This window comes from Macaca fascicularis, chromosome 6 (assembly GCF_037993035.2).
Source record: "Macaca fascicularis isolate 582-1 chromosome 6, T2T-MFA8v1.1".
Taxonomy (NCBI): domain Eukaryota; kingdom Metazoa; phylum Chordata; class Mammalia; order Primates; family Cercopithecidae; genus Macaca; species Macaca fascicularis.
Genome location: NC_088380.1, coordinates 179,729,645 through 179,753,886, shown reverse-complemented (window position 1 = coordinate 179,753,886; position 24,242 = coordinate 179,729,645). Strand labels below are relative to the sequence as shown.

At 52.9% G+C, this 24,242-nt stretch overlaps 1 protein-coding gene across 15 annotated transcripts in view; it reads right to left on the bottom strand.

Moving 5' to 3' along the window:
- ERGIC1 (endoplasmic reticulum-golgi intermediate compartment 1) overlaps positions 1-24,242 on the bottom strand; it is a 119,524-nt gene that overhangs the window by 23,583 nt on the left and 71,699 nt on the right. For 4 of the 15 annotated variants that reach the window (XR_012414342.1, XR_012414343.1, XR_012414340.1 and 1 more), the window contains 5 exons: positions 19,167-19,261; positions 14,122-14,246; positions 13,263-13,435; positions 5,560-5,664; positions 3,067-3,127 (listed from right to left, as the gene is read on the bottom strand). Coding sequence is in view for 7 of the 15 variants with exons in the window: in XM_073994729.1 (XP_073850830.1) it covers positions 3,067-3,127; positions 5,560-5,604 (106 nt within the window). In the remaining 8 variants the exon portion in view is untranslated. The remainder of the gene's footprint in view (positions 1-3,066; positions 3,128-5,559; positions 5,665-13,262; positions 13,436-14,121; positions 14,247-19,166; positions 19,262-24,242) is intronic. The other 11 variants (XM_045394513.3, XM_005558535.3, XM_005558533.5 and 8 more) reach the window with 5 other exon arrangements.

Here is a 24,242-nt window from a genome sequence, read left to right as displayed (position 1 = left end):
CCACGTACCCACTTCCCAACTTCAGCAATTACCGACGTCTGGCCAATCTTGCTTCATCCCTATCCCGCCACTGGAGTGGGGCCCAGAACCTGCGTTTTTAAACCAGCAGCCCGTATATGTGTGTGTGTGTGTGTATACTTACATACACATATACACACACACATATATGTGACAGCCCATATTATGTGTTACATATACATGACAAGCTGGTTTCATCCCAGTTATGTCATTTGGGACCAGTTAAACAATTCAGTATCACAATACAAGACACAATTCGATATAGGAAAGGTTCTCCTTAGATTCTGCCCTAGGGGATCTCGTTCCTGAAGTTAGCTGTTGACAACAATGAAGAGAACGGCCAACATTTATTGAGCGCTCACAATGTGGCAGGCCGTGTACTAAACTCTGTACATGCATCTCATTAATCCTCATGGCAAGGCTTAAGGTGGAGAGGATTCTTCCCACTTTACAGATGCAAAAACGGAGGCTTAGCAGAGTTAAATGACTTTCCCAAGACCACAGGGCTGGGAAAGAGTGGAGCGGGACACTGGAGGCCAAGGTCCTCACGACCGCACTGCACCACCATCTGGCCGGAGCTCTTCCACGGTGGCCTCCAGGCCTCTAATAATCGATTATACACCCACTATACCCTGGGCACAGGGCTGGGTCCTGGGGACAAAGCAGTGGGCAAGGCAGAGTGCTATGTTCTAGCTGGTGCAACAGCCAAGGGCAGCAGATGACTGGGAGAACAAGGTGATTTCAGAGAGTGGTCTATGCTAGGAAGAAAAAACAGGTTTGTCCTCAGGAGTGGGGGTTCCTTTAGATAGGGTGACCAGCGAGGGCTTCTTGGAGGTGGTGGCATTTGAACTGAGACCTTAATGCTACGAAGCAACCCCCACAGCAAGACCTGGGCACAGAGGGACCTCCAAAGGCAAAGGCCCAGTCCCGGGGACTGAGCTTGGGAGCCGAGGAAATAAAAGCCAGCCCTTCCCTGGCTGTCCCTCGCTTGATCTCATACTTTTTCTCTCCACTTAAGCCAGCCTGAGATGACTTTCGTCACTAGCCCTGGAGAAGGCAAGGTTTCTGTCCACACCCTCTCTGCTTGCACGCTCTGGGCCTTCTTAGCTTGATCCTCTTTCCTGTCCAGCAGCTGAGGCGTCCATCATAGCTGCGAACATTTGTGGACGGCCAACGTGGGATGGCATGTTACCATGACACAAAACGACAATGACCACAGCACCACACCAAGAATCATCTACCTCTATTACAACCAGACATTTGCATTCAAATAAGGAGGTGCTGCCGTCTACTTATCCGTTGCTGGAGGCAGCATGAATGGGAACCAGACACAGCTGAAAAGCAATCGGGTAATACAGCGCCAACCCTGCACATATCAGAGGCATTACTGCCACGATGAAACACAGAAAACAGCAGTTGCTTCCCAGTGAGAAGACAATGCCTTAGAAAAGCCGAGCAGAGCCGCGCACGGTGGCTCAAGCCTGTAATCCCAGCACTTTGGGAGGCCAAGACGGGCGGATCACGAGGTCAGGAGATCGAGACCATCCTGGCGAACACGGTGAAACCCCATCTCTACTAAAAAATACAAAAAAAAAACCTAGCCAGGCGAGGTGGCGAGCGCCTGTAGTCCCAGCTACTCAGGAGGCTGAGGCAGGAGAATGGCGTAAACCCAGGAGGCGGAGCTTACAGTGAGCTGAGATCCGGCCACTGCACTCCAGCCTGGGCAACAGAGTGAGACTCCGTCTCAAAAAAAAAAAAAAGAAAAGCTGAGCAGAGGGGGACAGATCACCTGAAGTCAGGAGTTCGAGACCAGCCTGGCCAACGTGGTGAAACCCTGTCTCTACTAAAAATACAAAAAATTAGCCGGGCATAGTGGCGGGCACCTGTAATCCCAATTACCCAGAGACTGAGACAGGAGAATTGCTTGAACCCGGGAGGCTGCGGTTGCAGTGAGCCGAGACTGTGCCATTGAACTCTAGCCTGGGTGGCAGAGTGAGACTCCATCTCAAAAAGAAAAAAAAGAAAGAAAGAAAAGCACAGCAGAGCTGCAAGATGGACAACTGTGCTCCCATTACAACTGGAAAGTAAGAAAATCATGGCTATGTAATAAGGTCAGGTACAGAAAGCAGACAGTCAACTGCGATCCATGCCTTGGAAAAAAAGAAAAGTGACTTCTGCTTATGGACAAGGATTCACAGGGACACAGAAAAATGAGGTTTGATTTGTCAGGGGGCAGGTCACAGAGGAATGTTTTCCTTGCCTTGGATCCCTGACAATGGGAGAGCAAACACATTTCAGGAAATGATAAGAAAAGACGTGGATTAAAAGGTGAGCTCAGGTGAGGAAATAAGAAAAATCCAGGTACCCTGTGCAGCAGTGGGTCTGCGGGTCTGCTTGAGCAGACAGGCCTCCCGGGCCCATTCTGTGCACGGGTCTGAGGCCATGTGAGCTCATGTGTGTTGGTGTGCACGCACAGGTATGCATTCTCTCCTGTCTGCGTGTGGAGATGTGCTGTTGTCTTTGATCTGGGCCAAGGTGCCAGGGAGCTAAGGAGGGTGAGGACTCTAGGGGAGCCACTGTCGATGGGAGGAGTTTGAGCAGGAGGAGAGTGAGGTGTGGGGGAGGCAGCCATGTGGTCAGACCTGACTGGGCCACCCACAGACCTGTTCTCACGATGCGACCTGGAGCCAGAACAGATTCTGGTTCTGCTGTAGCTCCCTGTGGGATCTTAGGTAATTAGTTCAACTAAGGATGATGATGTGGCTGTGATGACAGCAACAATAATGGTAATAGCTGGTATCCACTGTGTGCGTGCGTCTACTGTGCCAAGGGATGGCATGTACCTTCCCCTGACAAGCCTTCTTCCTTCTCCGTCAGATGGGGCTGGGTCCACCTTCCCACTGGCTAGCTGTGGGAATGGAGCATGAGCAGCCTCCTTGCCTTGGAGTGGGTGCTGGACAGGCACCCCCACCCCTCTGCCCTCCCCCATCCCTGCCTGCTGTACTGGGTATCTTGGAGCAGAAGGCTGTTCCCAGCAGGGATACATACGGTTGGAGGTGAGTCTGTCTGCTCCCCCGAGAGCATTGAAAGCTCCGTGGACGTTCTGGACCTGTGGAAAAATTCAGTGAGGGGATGGTCCCCAGGACACCTCCACCTCCAGGCCTGGCCCTGGTTGTGGGGGATGGCCAGGTGCCACCTGGTCTAGGAACCCTACCAGTGTGTAAAAGGGGGCTCCAGGAGATTTGTGGCGAGCAAGAGGCAGCATGGGCCTGGCACACAGTAGGCACAAGCTTGTTTCCCATCTCTAGCACCTACTATGTGATGCTCTATCCTGGCCCCTTCATATAATTTCATTTCATGCCCCAACTGATGTATCATTGGGCCCATTTCACAGAAGAGCAACTCAAGGCTTGGAAAGACACCAAAACTTGCCCGGCTGGTAAGTGGCTAAGCTAAACTCTGAAATCAGGTCTGTCTGACACTAAGCTGGACTCTTTTCATGAAGCCACAAAGAAAATTCAAGTGAACGTGGATTCTGAGTCCAGAAGGTTTCTCCTGAGATCCCAGGGTCTTCTGAAAGGTCCATAGAGGAGTCCAGGCAGGGGTGCCCCAGCGTGTGGGCCCCCCATCATGTCTGCTGCAGAGAACACACAGCAGGTGTGAACAGAACCCTCCTCCGGGCAGCGGAGTGGGCTGCTGTAGAGTGGGACTGAAAACCACATCCCACCTTTTCTCTGAGGACAATGGGAAACCAGGTTGGCCTCAAGGAACATCTAAAGAAGGACAAGGCATACCTGGTAAATGGAGCATGCTACCATGGGCATAGTTAACAGGGGTTATTGGGCTAGACACCCTGGAGGGCTTCCTGGAGGAAATGACATTGACACCAAGATCTGGAGGAAAGTGGGAAGTTAAACTGGTGAGCAGCACGTACAAAGGCTTGAGTCTGGAGACAGGCCCACACGGCCCCCAGGAGGAAGGAAGTGAGGTGTCTGAATAGAAGGAAGGAGGAGACATCAGAGAGGTAGGCGGGGACATGATTCTGTGGAGATGGCCACTCCAGGAGCGGCGGGCAGCAGCAGGATGGTGTAATCCCTGATCTTGGTCTCAGGAGGCTGATGTTTACTGAGCACTTCACACAACTGCATGTTCTCAACAAGCAATTCCTCAACACGTGGAAGGAGCTGCAATTCCTCAACAAGGAAAAGGAAGTTTGTCTATTTGCTGTCTTGAGACTGACCATGAGAAGACTTCATTTCTAACCCATGAGAACCGTGGTTACGGAGACAAGAAGGCTAGAATGTTCTCTTCCATTGTCATGTGTCATGGCTTTATCTCACATTTACTTGTACCATTTATTTTTATTTTTTATTTTTTTGAGAGGAGTCTTACTCTGTTATCCATGCTGGAGTGCAGTGGCATGATCCCGGCTCACTGCAATCTCCATCTCCCGGGTTCAAGCGATTCTCCTGCCTCAGCCTCCTGAGTAGCTGGGATTACAGGTGCCCGCCACCACGCCCGGCTAATTTTTGTATTTTTAGTAGAAACAGAGTTTCACCGTGTTGGCCAGGCTGGTCTCAAACTTCTGACCTCAAGCAGTTTACCCGCCTCAGCCTCCCAAAGTGTTGGGATGACAGGCGTGAGCCATCGCGCCCGGCCTGTACCATTATTTGATTAACATCTGTCTTCCCCTCTAGACTGGAAGCTCCGGGTGGGCAGGGACCATGTTTGTCCTCACCGAGGTATGCAAGGCCTGGAACATGGTAGGTACTTCATACATACTTGTTGAATAGATGGATGGACAGAAAATGAATGGATGGATGGGCCCTAAGCTAAGTTTTGTACATTTTTTTAAAAATCAGATTTCCAACCCACTAATGACTAAACTTGGGACCACAGTTTCTGTGTCCTTCTGTTTTGCCCCCGCGTGCGGCAATGCGAGACCACTGCTCCTCTCTCCTCAGCTCCTCCTCTGCTCCTCTCCCCTCCACCCTGCCTTGGTCTGGGCCCTTCTCTCACTTCCCTGCCTATACTCTTGCCTCCTGGGTCCATCTTCCTTGCTGCAGATGGGTGCTCTGAGTCACCAACCAGACCTTCAGTCTCCACCTTCCTCAATCTAACATGGGTCTCTCGCACCCCACACACCCCACCTCCCGGCTCCCAATTCAGGCAAGTGCTTCTGGGCCCTCTCAGCTGTCAAGCGAGCCCTTGTGCCCTGGGCCTCTGGCATCTCGGCACAGAACAACATGCCATGCCACATACGCTTACTGATCCATTTTTCTGAAAGTAACCTTGAGGGTCTTTCATATGAAAACCACCAGCTGGGTGCTGTAGGAGAGGGGTGATGTTTGAGACACCCCCTGCCTAGGACCCGTTTCCCCGTTCTGTTCCTGGTGAAACCCTTCTTACCCTTCCAGGCTTGGCTCAGATGTCACTTTAAGGGTAGCTCTTCCTTGTCCCCAGAGAGGACAGAGGGCACTGAGTGACAGAGCCCCAGAAGGCCCACCCCCAGCCATGCCATCTCGAGTGTCTCCTGCTCACCTGTAGCGTGTCCCCAAAGGAGAGCTTGTGGATGACATGCGTCATGTCCGGGTTCTGTGGCTGGGCTGTGGCACTGTGTGTGGACACGTGGAAGTTGCCGGGGACCTGGGGGAGAAATGCTGAGTTTCAGGAGTCTGGTCACCTTCTCCAGGGGGAGGAACACTGGGGTTTCACGCTGTGTGATCCAGGGAGGACACTGGAATCAGGCAGATCTGGGTTTGGGTCCTGCCTGTATCATTTTCAACTGTGCAAAGGAGTCATCCCATCTCTCCGGGCCTCAGGCTCCTCATCCGCAGAATGGGGGCACTACCATAGCTTCCGAGGGTGCTGCCCGGACTCTCTGGTGAGAGGGGGCATGTGAAGTGCCCACCTGGGCAACGGGCACAAAGCCAGGCCTCATGGCAGCTGCTCCCCCTCCAGCTCTGTGGATTCTAGATGGCTGACCCCACAGTGGGCTGGGGGATGACCTTCGAGCCTGCAGATTAATGGGGCTTCCTCGGACTCCAAATCCCTATCATTTCCTACCCAAGTTTGCCCCAGTGCGCTAGACAGGGGATCCCTGATAGACAGACTGTGGCAGCCTCATCTCTTCCCCAGGTTTCAAGCCCTTGAGAGCCAAGCCAGCAAGAGGTGCCAGATGAGTATTTATAGAACGAAGGATGCTGGTGACAGCCATGTGGCAGAAGCCACCTCAGCTTCTCCCTGTTTCAGCACAAAGTCCCTCCTCCTTCTCCTCCTCCTCCCCCTCCCCCTCCCCCTCCTCCTTCTCCTCCTCCCAGATGCTCAGACTAGAACTCTTGGTATGATCCCGGAACCCCCGTCTCACTCCCGACATCCCATCCCTCAGGCGAAACCCTGTCAGTCCACCTTCCAAACACACCTGGCACCTGAGCTCTTCTCTGCTGCCCTGGTCCAAGGTCGTCTCTTCATAGAGAAGAATGGCAGGCTCCTCCCTGGGCTGCCAGCTTCCACGTTCCCCACAGCCTGGGCCTTTCCCCAATAATGACTGGTAAGATCTTTTTAAACCTACATCAGATCTTATCACTCCTCTGCCCCAGAACCCTCCACGGCTTCTATTCTCTCAGAGTCCAAGTCCATGTCCTCGGGGTGGCCCACAGGCCACATCTGGCCACTGGTCAAGCATCATGTCCCCACCTCCTGGCCTCCTGCCGCCACGTCCTCTGCTGCTTCCTGCATGATCTCCCTGCCGTGCTGGGAACAGCATCCAGTGTGGCTCCATTTCAAGCCTTTGTGCCTGACCCCTTCCTGGGACCCTCTTCCACATGGCCCTCCCTCGGCTCCTCAGGGCCCAACAGAGAGGCCCTCCATGTCCACCTGTGCACGAGAGCATCCTGACCCCATTCCCCATCCCCTTACCTGCTACAGCCTCTGGGATCACCTGCTATCTCATACCCGTCTGGTTCTCATCTGCCTCCTTGCATTAGCAGGTCCACACCCTGCTGTGCTCCCTGGACACCGACGCATAGCAGGCACTCAATAGACACTTCTCGAATGAATGAACGACTAAACAACACTGAATCCTTCGACTTTGTGATCTGATAATTCCCATTTTACAGAAAAGAAAATGGAGGCTCAGAGCAGTGAAGAAACTTGCTAAGGTCACATGTTGAGAGCTGCAGTCTGAGCTCACGTCTGTTGGACACGCTGCTCCCTCCTCTGGTGCCGGATGCCATCTACCTCCGCAGCCTGGGCTGATGGCCACATGGCGCCAGTCCTTCAGGAGGTGCCAGGACTGGGGAGATGAGCAGACAAGAATCGGGCCTTGGCCAAGCCCCTGTGACACAGACTTGGAACAATGAGACTCTGCGGGATCCACCCTGACCCAGAGGAATCTGCAGACCATGGGGGTTAGAGGGAAGGCCCCCAACTCAATGGAGGTTGCAGGCTGTATTCAGGGAGGGCTTCCCAGGGGAAAGGACATCCTGTGCTAAGGCTCTGAAGATGAGTCTGCATTACTCAGGAAGAGAGGGAAAAGCATCTGGGCAGAGGGAACAGCATGAACAGGTGCAGAGGACAGAAACTGCCCAGCATGCGGGCATGTCTAAGGAACTAAAAGAGTCTGGCATTATTGAACTTCAAACGAGATGGGGGTCAGGGTGCTGGCAGCAGCAGGAAACAAAGAGGCACAAGGGAGGAGTTGGGGCTGTTTATCAAAGGCTCCCAAATGCCACACTGAAAAACTCAGGGGTTACCTTATCCCAGCCCAGTGAAGAAGAGTGTGCGAGCTGTGTCTGAGGAGGGAACGCAGCTTACTGTGCAGCAGCGCATCGAAGTCTGACTTTGTAAGCATGTCTGTTTCAAAAGCTGTGGACTTCCTGCAGGAATATTCCTACTTCCGCAGGGCCCGAGCCTGTGACTGACAGGGGAGGCATCAAGCTGACAGCCCACAGCCTCAGCCTCAGCAAACTCGCAGTGGAGCATGCCGCAGGCCACAGTGGAGAAGGGACACTTGCTGGGTCAGGAGCGGAGCAGAAACAACAGTGTGGCAAGATCTCCCTCGAGGGACAGCATCACCTGCTTCAGGGACCCAGTAACCCACGGTAGAGTGGTTGCTCTGAGTTCTACACGTGGCCTCAAGCCCAGCCCACTTCCTAGTTGGGGGGCCTTAGGCGAGGTCACTAACCACTCCATGCCTCAGTTTCTCCATCAGCAAAATGGGCATAAAGCCAGAAGGTTACTGGGAGGATTCATGGAGGTGATGCACGCAAAGCAGCCCGCAGCTGGCCTCAGGTCAGGTTTGTAGGGTGAATACGTTTGTCATCGGAGCCAACCAAGAAGGGCCCTGCCGGAAGAGGCAACACGCAGAGGCAGGGCGTGAGGGAAAGCCCACTGGGTTTTCACATTCATGCCTCATTTTCACCGATAAAAATAATGCCTGGGCCCATTTTCATGATAAAACAGTCACGAGACACAGTCAGACTAAAGACCCTGCTGCTGAGCATCCCTGGGAGTAAGAAAGCCACAGCCATAAGGCGTGTGTCCTCCCAGAGGTTTTCTACGCGGTGACACAGGGCCTCCCGCCGATCGGGCCATGGCAGAGTTCAGAACTGGGATTGGGGCCTGGGCCTCGTGCTCCTGGAGTGAAGTGAGTCAAGAAGGCTGGCCCCTCAGCACCTGCCACCCCTGCCGAGCCCCGCAAGGCTGTGACTCAGGAACCCACTCCCGCTCCACACCAAATCCATCACAGGTGGCTGACTCATGCCAGCACATGCTGGGCTGAAGAAAGAAACAGCAACGCTTTTAGAGCCTGTGACTTAGGAACCTACGTCAGTGTCTCTGATGGATTTTAAAAACATATAGCTGCAGCCAGGCCCCATACCCCTCACCCCATCCTGTCCTCCTCCTGCGGGGCTGGCTGATGAAACGAGGTCACCGTGCGGTCTCAGGTGGGGCTACCGCTGCTGCTCAAAACACGCAAACTCTGACATCTGGCTGCTGGCCAACCTCCTGGGGGCCGGATAAGGAGGCCATGGGACAAGTCTCAGCCTGATGCTGGGAGAGAGGTGCGGGGGCTGGCTGCTGACCCTGCCGTCAGCACACGGACACCGCTGGCTTCTTTGAGCACCTCTTGATGGGCAGCTCCTCAAAGGCACAGATCTTTAACGAGGGAGAGTGGCTGGGCTGGGGTAGGGGATGGTCTCTACTCCCTCCAGGAGTTTGGGGCAGAGGCTGTGACCCAGAGCACACAGACACAGCTGGTCATGACATGTGTAACCAAGACATTGGGAGCAGCAGCCACAGGCAGTGGGCTCAGGGGGTCAGGGCCCTGATGCAAGGCTGCCTGTGTTAAAATCCTGGCTGCGTGACCTTGACCAGGTCACTTAATCTCCTGTGCCTCAGTTTCCTCCGGGCTACTGCGAAGACTAAAGGAGTTCATATGTGGAAAGGGCTGGGTAAGAACCCAGTACGTGGCAGTAACACGGGTTTAAGAAAGGCTGCTGTGAGTCTTTCACAGACTCCCCGGCACTCTGCTGACCAGAGAAGGCCCATTTCTTGGACACCCTCCCTGTGCCTTTCACAGGCGCACTGGTAGGGTGGGTGCCAGCTGATGAGGTCATGGAAACTTTGCACTGATGGGAGATAAGGCAGGCCCGGATGCTTGTCCAGTCTCTACTGCAGAGTTTGTTCATGTTTCACAGCCTGGGAGGTATCACTGTCTCCATTTTACAGATGAGGAACCTGAGGCTCAGAGAAGCTAAACTGCCCAGAGTCATTCAACCAGTGACCATGGTAGCCAGGATCCTTGACCACAGGTCTGTTTGACCCCAAAGGACAAGCTCACCCAGAGCTGGCTGGGGGCACCAGCACAGCCCATTCAAAGGGGAGCAGACTGCAGCCTGGGGCATGTTTGCCAAGCGGTGGGAGGGCTTGGTGGCAGGGCTGTCTCGTGGGTTGTCACTCCAGGTGCTTGAATAAGCACGATCCCTTCTTGATCACCATCTGGGGCATATATATTTTTTCAGCCCAGGTGGTTGCATCTCCCTGGGGGCGGGGGGCCCACAATGAGGGTGTGCGTGTACGTCTGTTCATCTGTGCATCTTCAGCTTCATCTTCAGTCTTCAGACAGGGCTGCCTTTGTAACTTTAGGGGTCTCCAACTCTCATTCTCCTCGTCATTCTCTTCATGGCTGCTTTATCAAAATTACACATTTCCTGTTTACCTGAGCACTCGCTTTCCCCCCAGCTATAGACCCCGGGTCACCAAGGGCGGGAAGCATGGCTGTTTCTCTCCCACTGCAGCCCAGCACCAAGCACAGAGCCAGGCGTAAGGTGGACGCTCAGTAGCACAGAAGCCTGAGTGGAGTGGTTAAAGGGAGGGGCAAGTCAAAGAGGAGGCACAGGCAGCAGCCGCAGTGTGATGAGGGGCGTGGCGGGGAGTGAATGTGGGCGCGCAGGGAAGGGGAGGGAGGACTTCCCCTGAGGGACCCACATTAGCTGAGGCCTGTGGGTGAGCAGTGGTTCCCCAGAAGATGAGGTGGGGCAGAGGGAGGGTATGGAAGCCCAGCAGAGGTCCCCCACCAATCCTCCCACCCGCCTGCGCGCACTATGAATCTCTCCAAGGCCTTAAACCCCCAACTGCGGCCTGCATCTGGCTCCCCTTGCTTCGTAAGGACGTGGCTCCTGCAGCCAGCGGCCCCTTCACTCCCCATCATCAGCGTTTTCTGGAGCACTCTCCGCAGCACTGATCACTGTCCATTCCGGCCCTGCCTTCCTGAGCCTGGCAGCGACAGCCCTGCTCTTTGATATCTATACATATGTTCCTTTCCAGGCTGCAGGCTCCGCCCAGCCTTTGCTTCCTCCTTCCTGTCTGACTGCCCCTTCTTGCACCTTTTGTATTTTTTTGTAGAGACAGGGTTTTGCCATGTTGCCCAGGCTGGTCTTGAACTCCTGACCTCAAGTGATCCATCCACCTTGGCCTCCCAAAGTGCTGGGATTACAGGTGTGAGCCACTGCGCGTGGCCAATCACTGTAATTTTAAAACAGTGATGCATATAAACAGTCTCTGGAAATTATCTGCAACAACTGTAACGTGCTATAAATATCGGCAATTTCTGTTGGTGATGAGGTCCCAGGCACTGCTAATACTACTATGGTTTGTGGCCTACATTCATCGCAGACGGAAATGCTAAACTTTAATTCGAGTTTAGCAAAAACAAAGACGTCAGTTTTTCCCCCATCCAACTTCATAGATCTCTTGCATTCAATCCGCTCTCCTTGGGGGTGTCTGTGGACCCCAGGTTTAAAACAAGGATCTACGGCCTCTCCCTAGGTAATCTTGCTTAAACCAATGCTCCTCAAACTTCAGTGGCATCAGAATCTATGGCGGGGGGGGGGGGGGTGCGGTGCTTGTTCTAGCAGAGTCAGTAGGTCTGAGGGGGGCCTGAGAATCTGCATTCCTAACAATATCCCAGGTGATGCTGATGCTGCTGGCCTAGGGGCTTGAGGAGCCTCCACTTTGAGGACCCGTGACTTCCAACATCATCTGTTCACTGACAACTCCCACCTCAACATCTGTGGTCCAGAACCCTCTCCTGAACCCTCCACACCTCCAACTTCCAATTTCACCTCTCCCTGTAGACACCTAATGGGAACCCCAAAGGAAGCCAGAGTGGAATGAGCAATGCCCAGCCCTACCTACTTCCCATAGAATCCAGGCTTTTCTAAGCTTCCACATCCAGAAACAGGACCACCTGGTTGTCAAGACAAAGATGTCAAAGGTTTCTTTGATTCCACATGTGCCCTCAATCCCGCATCCAATTCTTCATTAAGTCTTATTGACTCTACCTCCCTAATCTGACCATATCTCCCCAGTTCCACTGCCACAACCACTACCTGCCACCCCTCTGGCCCAGCCCCATGGAGCTGCCGAGCCAACCTTTTTTTTTTTTTTGAGACAGAGTCTTACTCTGTCACCCAGGCTGGACTGCAGTGGCATAATCTCGGCTCACTGCCAGCTCCACCTCCCGGGTTCATGCCATTCTCCCACATCAGCTCCTGAGTAGCTGGGACTACAGGCACCCGCCACCGCGCCCGGCTAATTTTGTTTTTTTGTGTTTTTAGTAGAGACAGGGTTTCATTGTGTTGGCCGGGATGGTCTCAATCTCCTGACCTCGTGATCCGCCCACCTCGGCCTCCCAAAGTGCTGGGATTAGAGGCGTGAGCCACCGCACCCGGCCGTGAAAGCCATCCTTCTAAGGCTGTGCTGTCCAGCAGAACTTTCCTCAGCGATGGAAGTGCTTTCTTTCTATCTGCACTAGCGCTGCGGCCCCAGCCAGCACATGGCTTTGAGCACTTGAAATATGGTTGATGAGAATGAATGACTGAATTGTATATTTTATTTAATTTGAATTAATTTAAATAACCTTATGTGGCTGGTGGCAACCTATTGGATAGTACAGTTCTGAAGCATAAATCTGATTACATTGCTTCCCTGTTTAACCCTCAAATGGCTTTCCATCACAACCACCATAAAATCCAAATTACGGGGCATGGCAAAAGTGCTGTGTGGCAGCTCATGGGCAGAGACAGCCCCCAGTGAACCGCGACCCTCAGCATCCCTGCCTCCTGGTAGTCCCTCCTCCTGAGGCCCGGGCTGGTACGAGACTCACTTTAACTCATAACACGCGGCAGGTTTCTCCCAGCAACAGCTGAAACCTTAAGAAGGCCTTGCGGCTTCTGCTTTAGCACTTAACGGAGTCCTGAACCGTCACGTAAGAAGTCCGCCCTGCTTGAAAGATGACCAGGCCTGGCCTTCCGCCCGCCCGCCAAGGACTGTGGGAAGGGACAGCACATGCCCTCTCTAAAGGGGAGCACTGTCCACAGGTGCCAGGTCATTGCCATAATGGGAACACGGACCCAATGTAGTGAGAGCCTCTGACTTTTAAAAGCCAGAAATTTGGACTCCTGATCTTTTCATACTGGTTCTGATACAGTTAAATGCTATACTGGACAAACATAATTTATCTTTGGGCTGGATGTGGCCACTGAGTTTGCAACCCCAGCTCAGGTGTCAGGGACCGGAGGAAGGGCGTTTTGAGCAGAGGCTGCAGGAGGGACAAGGAGAAGCCAGGAGTGGCAAGTGGCTCAGTTTGCCTGGGGCTGGGAAGGGGAGTTGTGGGACAGGAGGATTGCTGTGTGACCTTGGGCAAGACACTTAACCTCTCTGGGCCCCAGCATCCTAACCTGTCAAATGGTGCTGCCTCACAGCGTTGTTGAGAGGCTCCACTGTGACAGTACCGAGCTTCGAGGAGGGCCGGCACGTGCTGAGCAAAACCCTGCCAGCTGCCACCGGGTGCCTTGGCCCTCCCAAGGGCACTGCGCTCACCCACTTGACTTAGGATCTGAAGCTCCTGGTTCTGGGGACAAAACAACAGTGAACCTTGAATGGCCCTTCAGAGCTGACAAGGTACTTTCAAGCCCGCCTCGCCTCACTCCCCTTGGTTTTATTCCTCATCTCAGCACTTAGCATCCCTGATGCTTTCTGGTTTGTAGACTGTCTCCCTCCACCAGAATGGAAGCCCCACCAGCCCAGGGACGCTGCCCTAGAGCCTATCACCGACCCTGGAACACAGAAGGTGCTTATTCAAAAATTTTTTTTGAATGAATGAATGTGCATTAGCTCATTTAATCCCCACACAAACTTGTGAAGTGGGTGGTATCCTGATATTATTATCACCATCACATCCTCAGCCTAAAATGGGTCAAGTGACTTGTAGGGGCCAAGAGGGGGTAGAACTGGGACTTGAACCCAGGGGTGGGGGCTGCAAATCCTCATGTCTTCTCACCATTGTCTCCCTCACTGGGGAGAAGAGTAGCTCCTTCCTGAACCGGCCATCAGGGGCTTAAAACTGCAGGAAGCCTGGACGCCTGCATCCAGATTCTCAGCAGGGACGGCCAGGCAAGTGGGCACGAACCCTCGCTCGCCGGGGGCTGTGTCGGGGTCAGGTCGAGTGAGTGCGTACCTCCACAACCAGTTTCCAGGGAGCAAGGAGACAGCGGGAATGGGGAGCAAGTAGAAAGGGCTGAGGCAGGGCTTCCGTACCTTGTTGATGCTGAACTGCCCCTCGAAGCGGCAGCCTGCCCCATTGTTCAGTGGGATCTTCATGGAGTTGTCAATGTGGCCCACTTCATGCCTGCCCATCTCATCCTGAATGTCCAGCCCGACCACTGCAGGAGCCAAAGGGAGACAACAGTCACAAACCCAGAGACACGGGAGGATGGGGGCCAGCCTGTTCTCTCTGGGAGCCTTCATTCATCCATTCCAGGGACAGGCCGGGCTGGGGACCTCCAGGAGCTCATGGTCTGGGGTCCAAAGACTACAGGGGACAGAATAATGACTCTGCTAAATGTGAGGCTGAGGGGAGGCAGGGCATAGTAGGGGTCCCGGGACCACCCCGGGGGTCTGCCATACTGGTCCTCTGAATCTGGGTTCTGCCTCAGGTACTTAACCTCTGGATGCCTCAGTTTCTTTCTCTGTAAAATGGGGGGGTGACCATAATTGAACCTTCCTTGGAAGATTATGAGGATCAAATAGTTCAGGTGTAGAAAATGCTTAGGGTCTGATGGATGCCAGGTGGAAAGTGCTTAATAAATGTTAGCTCTTGGATCTCAGATAGTCTTTTTATTTATTTATTTATTTTTTTTGAGACAGAGTCTCGCTCTGTTGCCCAGGCTGGAGTGCAATGGCATGATCTCGGCTCACTGCAACCTCTGCCTCCTGGGTTCAAGCATTTCTCCTGCTTCAGCCTCCCAAGTAGCTGGGATTATAGGTGCCCGCCACCACACCCGGCTAATTTTTTTGTATTTTTAGTAAAGATGAGGTTTCACCATGTTGGCCAGGCTGGTCTCGCTTCTGACCTCAGGTGATCCACCCGCCTCAGCCTCCAAAAGTGCTGGGATTACAAGTGTGGGCCACCATTCTCGGCCTTCAGATAGTTATGGGGTGAATAGGCTCAGGCCCCCATCCACTCATCCATCATTCACTTATTCATTCATTCACACATTCCTTTACCCATCGCCTATGCTACCGGGCCCTATGATAAGCACCAGGGACGCACAAAGGGAAAAGGCAGGCCCTGCCCTCTGTCACCTCACTGTGACTCAGATGGCTTCCCCATCTGTAAAATGGGCAGGCCAATGCCAACTTCATCCCCAGAGATGGTCCAACTAGCCAGCGGTGAGAGGATTCCTGTGAACTATGGAAATGCAGGAATTTCCCTGGCAGGAGCGCTAAAAAGGAGGTGCCATACAGAGGAAGAACAGCTGGAAGCAATTTTAGAGGGCCAACCTTAAATGGGAAAAATGGGAACAACGCTGTGTTCCTCGATGAGGATGGAGAAGTAAATGAGGATCCATTCATAGAAGGGAACGTGCTGGAGCCATTCAAAATGACCCTCATGGTCCACAGGACACGGGAAATGCCAATGGTAAAATGTGAAGTTTAGAGAAAACACAAGCAGGTCCCCATTTCACTCAGCAGTTCCAATGTTGGCAGCCTGTCCTCTAGATACACAGTGTGTGTCCAGATGTCTGTGCAAAGCTGCTCAGGCAACCTCATTTGAAATTGTGGCAATCGGAAGCAATTCAACTGTTTGTCACCGGAGCCTGTGGAACAGCCCTCTTTCCCAGTGCTGTGCAGCAGGCAGGTACAAAAAATTGGCTAAATGCAGGTGCATGGAGCAGGCTCAGAGCAGATCAGTGGCTGAGTTACTAGCACTGGGACCTCGAGCAGGTTACTTAACCTCTGTGCCCCAGTTTCCTCTTCTATCACAGGCTTGTTGTGAGGGTTAAAGAAAAGTAAAACAGGACTGGGCACAGTGGCTCACGTCTGTAATCCCAGCACTTTGGGAGGCCAAGGTGGGAGGATCACTTGAAGCCAGCAGTTCGAGACCAGCCTGGCCAACATGGCGAAACCCCATCTCCACTAAAAACACAAAAAATTAGCTGGGCATGGTGGTGGGTGCCTATAATCCCAGCTACTCTGGAGGCTGAGGCAGGACAATCACTTGAACCCAGGGGCCAGGGGTTGTAGTGAGCTGAGATTGTGCCACTGCACTCCAGCCTGGGCGACAGAGAAAAACTCTATCTCAAAAAAAAAGAAAGAAAAGAAAAGTAAAACAGCACTTACTATGTGCTAGACTCTCTTCTAAGTGCCTTTTATGTAAGAACACACCATCTTGGCTGGGCGCGGTGGCTCATGCCTGTAATCCCAGCACTTTGGGGGGCCGAGGCGGGTGGATCACAAGGTCAGAAGTTTGAGACCAACCTGGCCAACATAGTGAAACCCCATCTCTACTAAAAATACAAAAAATTAGTCAGGCATGGTGGCGGGCGCCTGTAATCCCAGCTACTGAGGAGGGTGAGGCAGGAGAATGGCTTGAACCCGGGAGGTGGAAGTTGCAGTGAGCTGAGATCATGCCATCACACTCTAGCTCCGGCAACAGTGCGAGACTCTGTCTCAAAACAAACAAACAAACAAACAAACGAAACACCATTTAAACACCCCTGTGGGGAAGACAGTATTATCAGTCCCATTCTACACCTAGGGAAACTGAGGCACAGATACCTCACAGCTAGGAAACATCAGAGCTTGGAATGAAATCCAGGTGGATTTGCTTCTGAGCCCACACCCTTCAGCCATTCTGCTAAGACACCTCAAATCCCAATGCATTTAATATAGCCAAAGGATGCAGGGCAGGGCCTGGCCTGGAAGAACAGAATAAATGGCAGCTGTTATTATTTTACTCATATTATGAGTAATATGAGAACAGCTCCAAGACACTAGCTAGAAAAAAAAACCCCAGAAACTCCAGAAGGTTCCCACATGGTAGGGTCCCAATTAATTATGTAAACAACAACAACAACCCAAACCCAGTATGTGTTCACAGACACACACACATGTAGGGGTGGGGAATAGGGACCCACCTTCTAGCAGAGGTGTCCTTTGGGGAAGATGGCATACTGGGACAAGAAGGGAGACAGGGGAGGGGTACTTTTGCTTTTTAAAAAACATATTATTTTTGTATTTTTGAATGTATGTCTATTTTAAGATTAACATGTATTCTTCTATTAGTTGTATAATGAAGAATATTATTTTTAAAAGCAGGATATGAGATCATACATGCAGCACGATCTCAGCTACGCTGAGAAACACAGAGAGGAAGGCCAGCTGGACAGAACGATGTGAAAATGCCGACACCGCTGTCAGGTAGCAGAATTACGGGTGATCTCTTTTGCTTCTCTGTGTTTTCGAGAAGTATAATGACGAGCATGCATTTTTTCCTACAATAAAAATGTGATGTTCTTTTAAAGAAAAGCCAGAATGCTGGGCTCTAGCAGGGGTGAGGGGCTTGGGGGTTCAGGTTATAGCCCACAGATCCAGCAGGGCATGGCAGGGCACGGGGTAGAGGTTGCCTGGCCCCTCCTGGAACCACATCTCTTCCCTTTCCTACCCCACTGGTCCCAGTCCTCTGGTCTGACTAAGAATTTCCTTGTTCCAGAGATACAGTCACTCCTGAATGAGAACCTGCCAGATGAATTATTTTTCTAAGTGAAAGAAAAAAAAATAACAAAAAATAAGACCGACCTATTTCGACAGGTTCCCTGGCTTGGGGCCCAGCGAGGATTCAAAATTGTGACGTAAATCTCACCCAAAGCAATGACAGGGCTGAGACTCTCCCTATCTCTGGCCGGAGGTGCACCCAGTGTTCTCTCAGCTGTGTCCTTTAACAGGAAGAGGGGGTGGGCAGAGAAGGGCCTGCAGCAGGCTCCGTGCCAGGCTGGGAGGAGGGACGGCTGGAACCCCAGTCCAGGAGAGGGCGCCCAGTCTACTCGCGGACGAGTCTGGGGACAATGCATTAGATTCTCCCAAGAACCTCAGACAACAGACATTACTAAGCCCATTTTGCAGATGAGGAACCTGAAGCTCAGAGAGTCACCTTAGCCAAGGTCACAGTTTTAGCCAGCAAAGGAGCCAGGATCTGACTCCAAATCAGACTTCAAATGAGTTTTGTTTTGTAGAAGTAATTCACTCTGGGCCGGGCACGGTGGCTCATGCCTGTAATCCTAGCACTTTGGGAGGCTGAGGCGGGTGGATCACCTGAGGTCAGGGGTTCAAGACCAGCCTGGCCAACATGATGAAACTCCATCTCTACTAAAAATACAAAAATTAGCTTGGCATGGTGGTGCGCACCTGTAATCCCAGCTACTCGGGAGGCTGAGGCAGAAGAATTGCTTGAACCCAGGACGCAGAGGTTGCAGTGAGCCGAGATCACGCCACTGCACTCCAGCCTGGGTGACAGGAGTGAAACTCCGTCTCAAAAAAAAAAAAAAAAAGATTTCATTCTTTTGGTTAAAACAAAATAGGTGTGAAGTCAAAAAAGGAATCTCCCAGCCCTCCCCTGTCGCAGGTGCTCTAGAGCCCTGTCCTGCACTCTCATGGATGGTGGACCAATCCGGCTTCTATAGGTGTCGGCCACCAACGACTCAGAGCTGCACTCTTCTCCAGATGAATGCTCTTGGCTGACCAGAGGTCTTCTTGCTTGAGATGCTTGGGAGGTGATGTGACCCCTGCCACACACACCACTCTGCAGCCATTACCCAATGACATGGATAATAACAGCCTGGTCCCATTGCTACTGGGTGTGACAAATGCTATGGTGTCATTCACACCCCCCAGTATCCTGTGAGATCAGGCTGAGTTTGGACTTCAGCTGAAAACACATCTTTCCTTATCCTCTTACACTGCCTTATCCTGCATCTCTCACTCCCTTACAGCTTCCTCCCTCAACAAGTCACTTCCATGAGACTCAGGCTCTGCTGCGAAGCTGTAACATGACCCTAAGAGACTCCCTGCCTCGCTGCACCCACACAGCTGCTCTCCAGAGGTAACCCCCATGAGTAGTGTCTTGTGTTTTTTATGCCAGAAAACCTCCAAGTGCATGCATACTCATTATATTCTCCTCCAAAAAAGAGTGGGGAGAACCATGTGTTGGCTTGGCTTGTCCTGGAGATCTTGCCACTTCTGCACACATGCATTTGCCCTGAGGAGGTGTCCTGCTGGAGGGAGGGACTGTGTGGAGTACTCACACTCGCAGTGCAGATTGGGTAAACTGATGTTCAGACTGACATCGATCTTGCCCCCGCTGTCCTTGTCTGGGTCATCGACGTAGAGCTCGTTCACACTAGGGGAGAGACAAGTATAGGAACCTTTGTTGAGATGGGGACGAAGATCTCAGCTGCAGGGGACAGCCAGGGATCACTTCACTTGGCGACCACAACTGAGATAACCCAGACTCCATCTGGGCAGAGCCTGCACTTCCTGTGCCCTCAGGCATGGGTCTAGGTTGCACTCTTCAAATGCAGCCTTACCTCTCAAGAGGGGAGGGCTGGACCAGGCGCGGTGGCTCACGCCTGTTATCCCAGCACTTTGGGAGGCCAAGGTGGGTGGATCACCCGAGGTCAGGAGTTCAAGACCAGCCTGACCAACATGGCGAAACCTCGTCTCTACTAAAAATACAAAATTAGCTGGGCGTGGTGGTGCATGCCTGAAATCCCAGCTACTTGGAAGGCTGAGTATCATGAACCCAGGAGGCTGAGGTTGCAGTGAGTGGAGACTGCGCCACTGCACTCCAGCCTGGGCAGTAAGAGTGAAACTCTATCTCAAAAAAAATAAAATAAAATAAAGAGAGGAGGGCTGGGGATAGCATAGTGGTAAGAGCATATCTTTCAGAGTCAGACAGATTCAAGTTCAAATCCTGGTTCTGGTACTTGCTATGCTCACCTCTGTGAACCCACCTGTTAAGTAGGGATAACACCACCCACTACAAATAAGGTGGTTCGAACACTAAAATGAGAAATAGGGGTCTTATGAGGGATCAGGGCCTGGTACCAACAGGCACAGAGGACCTTACCGCCTCCTCTCTTGAGGTCCCCTCCCCCCAGCTGGGAAGCCAGGAATTCCCTGATGCTCATCCCTAGGGGCAGAACCGGTTCTGAGAAGCAACTGGATGGCTGTATTAATTTCCTGTGGCTGCTGTAACAAATTATCACAAAGTGAACGGCCTAAACCAACAGGCATTCATTGTCTTACGCTTTCGGAGGTCAGAAGTCTAAGACGGGCTGTGTTCCTGGGAGAATGCGTTTTCTCGCCTTTTTCAGCTTCTAGGTGCTGCTTAGGCTTGTGGCCCCTCCTCCCAATTCCAAAGCCAGCAGCTTCCCCCCTCTCTGACCTCTACCTTTTTTTTTTTTTTTCCTTTTTCTGAGACAGAGTCTCGCTCTGTTACCCAGGCTGCAGTGCAGTGGCACGATCTCGGCTCACTGCAACCTCCACCTCCCAGGTTCAAGCGATTCTTCTGCCTCAGCCTCCCGAGTAGCTGTGACTATAGGCGCGCACCACCACTCCAGCTAATTTTTGTATTTTTAGTAGAGACGGGGTTTCACCATATTGGCCGGGCTAGTCTCGAACTCCTGACCTCGTGATCCACTGCTCCGCACTTCCCCACCCCACAACCCTCCCAAAGTGCTTCATCTGGCCCACCTGGCTAACCCAGGATCCTCTCCCCATCTCGAGATCCTTAATGTAATCACATTTGCAAAGTTTCTTTTGAATACAAGGTAACACGGCCACATGCATCAGGATCAGGGACCTAGACATCACTGGGGGCAGGGAGTCATTATTCTGTCGACTGCATGGGCCAAAGTTAGGGGCAGGTGGCTCCACAGACAGCCATGTCACCTTGCTGTCAGCAGCACAGTGTTGGCATCTGTTAGCAATCCAAATTTGCTCAACAAATACTTTTTGAGTACCTACTACCTGTCAGGAGCCAGAAACAGCAATGAATCAGACAGACGCTGTCTCTGCCCTTATCAAGCTTATAGACACAAGAACCAGACATCACTCAGTTCCTAAATATGCTGCCACTCCCAGCGCTGATTACTGCTTTGACAGAAAGCTGCAGGGGGCTGTAAGAGGGACTACAGGGCCACTGACCTTTGGGGAGAAGGGGCTGGGAAGACTTCTCTGAGGTGTGACTGAGGTCTGGGGGATGCGTAGGCATCATCCTGGCAGCATGTGCAAAGGCCTGGAGGTTGGGGAGGGCACAGTGGGTTTGGGGAACTGAATGAAGGTCACCATGGTTGTAGTGTAAGGAGGCTGCATGAGGCCTTTAGACTTTTTTTTTTTTTTTTTTTTTTTGACAGAGTCTCGCTCTGTCCCTCAGGCTGGAGTACAGTGGCATGATCTCGGCTCACTGCAACCTCCGCCTTCCGGGTTCAAGCGATTCTCCTCCCTCAGCCTCCCAAGTAGCTGGGACTACTGGCTCGTGCCACCACGCCTGGCTAATTTTTGTATTTTTAGTAGAGGTGGGGTTTCACCAGGTTGGCCAAGCTGGTCTTGAACTCCTGACCTCAGATGATCTACCTGCCTCGACCTCCCAAAGTGCTGGGATTACAGGCATGAGGCACCATGCCCGGCCGAGGCCTTTAGACTTGATAGGAGCACAGCCACGGAGTCAGGCTTGCACTCTCCTGAGCTCCCTCTGGCTGCTGCGAGCAAGACCCACTGGAGGGGCTGCTGTGCAGGAGGGAGACCAGGCGGGGGATGGCGGCGCCTTGGACGGGGTGGGATGGGAATGGAGAGGAGGAGGGCTGCAGGAACCCACCTAGAGCAGGCGGGACTTGCTGATGGATGGGACTGGGGCAGAGGGAGGTGAGGTGAGCGGGGAATGCAGACACACTGCTGCGTTTCTTCCTGGACCCATTCTTTGGGCTGAGAGCCTCTAGAAGAGGAGCAGGACAAGCAGGAGGGAGAGGGACTGAGAGATAGAGGCCGTGCCGAGCCCAGGTGTCTTGGAGGCATCCCGGAGTAGCTGCTGGGATGTCTGATGGCCGCATCTGATTCCCAATAACGCCCCCCACCCAGAGGGAACCAAATCTAAAGGCCTGGCCGGGGGGAGGGGGCAGCTGAAGGGGGCAGTGCTTCAGGTGGCTGGGCTGTGGTTAAACATTTATTAGGCCCCTTGGGTCCCGTCCCTCGGCTGTAAAATAAAAGAGAACTGCTCTATCTAAGCAATGAAGACTCCAAGAGAGCTTTGTAAATGGCCACATCTTAGGGAAAGAATGAGTAGGACCAAAGCAAAGGAATTTCGTTTTTACTAAGACCACATCTTTGCACCCCTAGCACCTGGTGTGATGCTGTTCACAAGGAACGGTGGGCTCTGAAAGACGCCTAGGACCTGTTTCTCTGTGGGGCCCACAAGGATATTCCCAGAGACAAGTGTGCAACAGATGGGCCCCCACTCGTTAAGTTAGGAGGCTGACTACACGCATTCACGCCGTCCCGTGTGCACCTGTGAAACGCCCTGAGCCCCATCTTAAAACCAGGAAACAGGCTCGGAGAGGGTGTGTCCCATCCCCAGGGTCACATGCTAGCAAGTAGCTGAGCTAGAATCTCAACCCGGGCTTTCCACAGCTCAGGCTGCCTCCCAGCCCTCTCCTCAGCATCAGGGTCAAGGAAGAAAATGAAGGAGGGCCCTGGTCCTGGGAAGCCTTAGGATGGGAGAGGGGAGACACGGGCCTGCGCTTGACCTTGCTTGTACTGTTGGCTCCAATCAGAGGCCACCAAGAACGAAGAAGCTGGAGGGAGAGGGGCAAACAGGAGCCCAGGAGGCTATAAGAGACAGGACTAGCTGGATTTCCTAGGCCAACTAAGAATTCCTAAGCCTAGCTGGGGAAGGTGGTTGCACCCACCTTTAAACACGGGGCTTGTAACTCAGCTCACAGCTGACCAATCAGGTAGTAAAGGGAGCTCACTAAAACACCAATTAGGCTAAAAGCAGGAGGTAAAGAAACAGCCAAATCATCTATCGCCTGAGAACACAGGGGGAGGGACAATGACCGGGATATAAACCCAGGCATTCGAGCTGAATCGGGCAACCCCCTTTGAGTCCCCTTCCTTTGTACGGGAGCCCTGTTTTCACTCTATTAAATCCTGCAACTGCACACTCTTCTGGTCCATGTTTGTTCCAGCTCGAGCTGAGCTTTAGCTCGCAGTCCACCACTGCTGATCGCAGCCGTCACAGACCCGCCGCTGACTTCTCCCCCTCTGGATCCAGCAGGGTGTCTGCTGCGCTTCTAATCCAGCGAGGCGCCCATTGCCGCTCCCGACCGGGCTAGAGGCTTGCCGTTGTTCCTGCATGGCTAAGTGCCCGGGTTCATCCTAACTGAGCTGAACACTGGTCGCTGGGTTCTACAGTTGTCTTTCATGATCCACGGCTTCCAATAGAGCTATAACACTCACCGCATGGCCCAAGGTTCCATTCCTTGGAATCCGTGAGGCCAAGAACCCCAGATCTAAGAACAAAGACCCGCCGGTAACAGGCCCGAGGAGGATCCGCCTCCCTACAGCCAAATGCTCTGCCCTGGCCTTCAGCACCCAATTTCTACCCCAGCTGTAATTTGCAACTCTGGAGAGCTGCTGAGTAATGAAATTGCTGGGTGATTAACACACAGTCAACTAAGGAGAGCCTCGGCTTCCCTTCCCAGCCAGGAAGCCGCCTGGGACTCTTCCTTGAAGCAACTCACCTTTCCCACCTGGCGAGGCTGGGCCTCCACACAGCACTGAGGGATTGTGGGATGATGTCATCCACTGGCAACCCTCTGGAGGTGACCTCAGCCAAAAGCAAAGTGAATCCCAGGTGTGGTGCCAAGGTGAGCTCACCCGCAAGGCCCCAGGAAGCCTCTCCCAGGCGTGGGTCCCTGTCTTCCTAACCAGAATAAGCACAGAACAGGCTCCGCAGGACTAGAGGGCCACCCAGAACAAGGGGGCAGCGGTGCTGGGCAGGGACGGCCTGCGGCGCTCTGGCCAGGCTGGTTATGTAAGGCTAGAACTGGCTGCTCCCAGGCTCCTTCCTGGAGGGCCCCCAGGCTGTGGGATAAACACAGTTCAATCACCTGGGCTGCCTGATGAGGTCAATAAAGCCGCCTTCGTGTCCAAGGCAAATGTTCCCAGGCTGCTGGCTTCCTGCCACCCCAGCCAGCGCCACAAGCTCGCCCACAGCCACCCCATGGCAAGGGCCTGCCAAGGCTAACTAACTTCATTGGCTAGGGCTGAACTGATTTTAAAAGGCCAACGGGCTGCCAGAAATCAACCCACCTGGAAGAAAA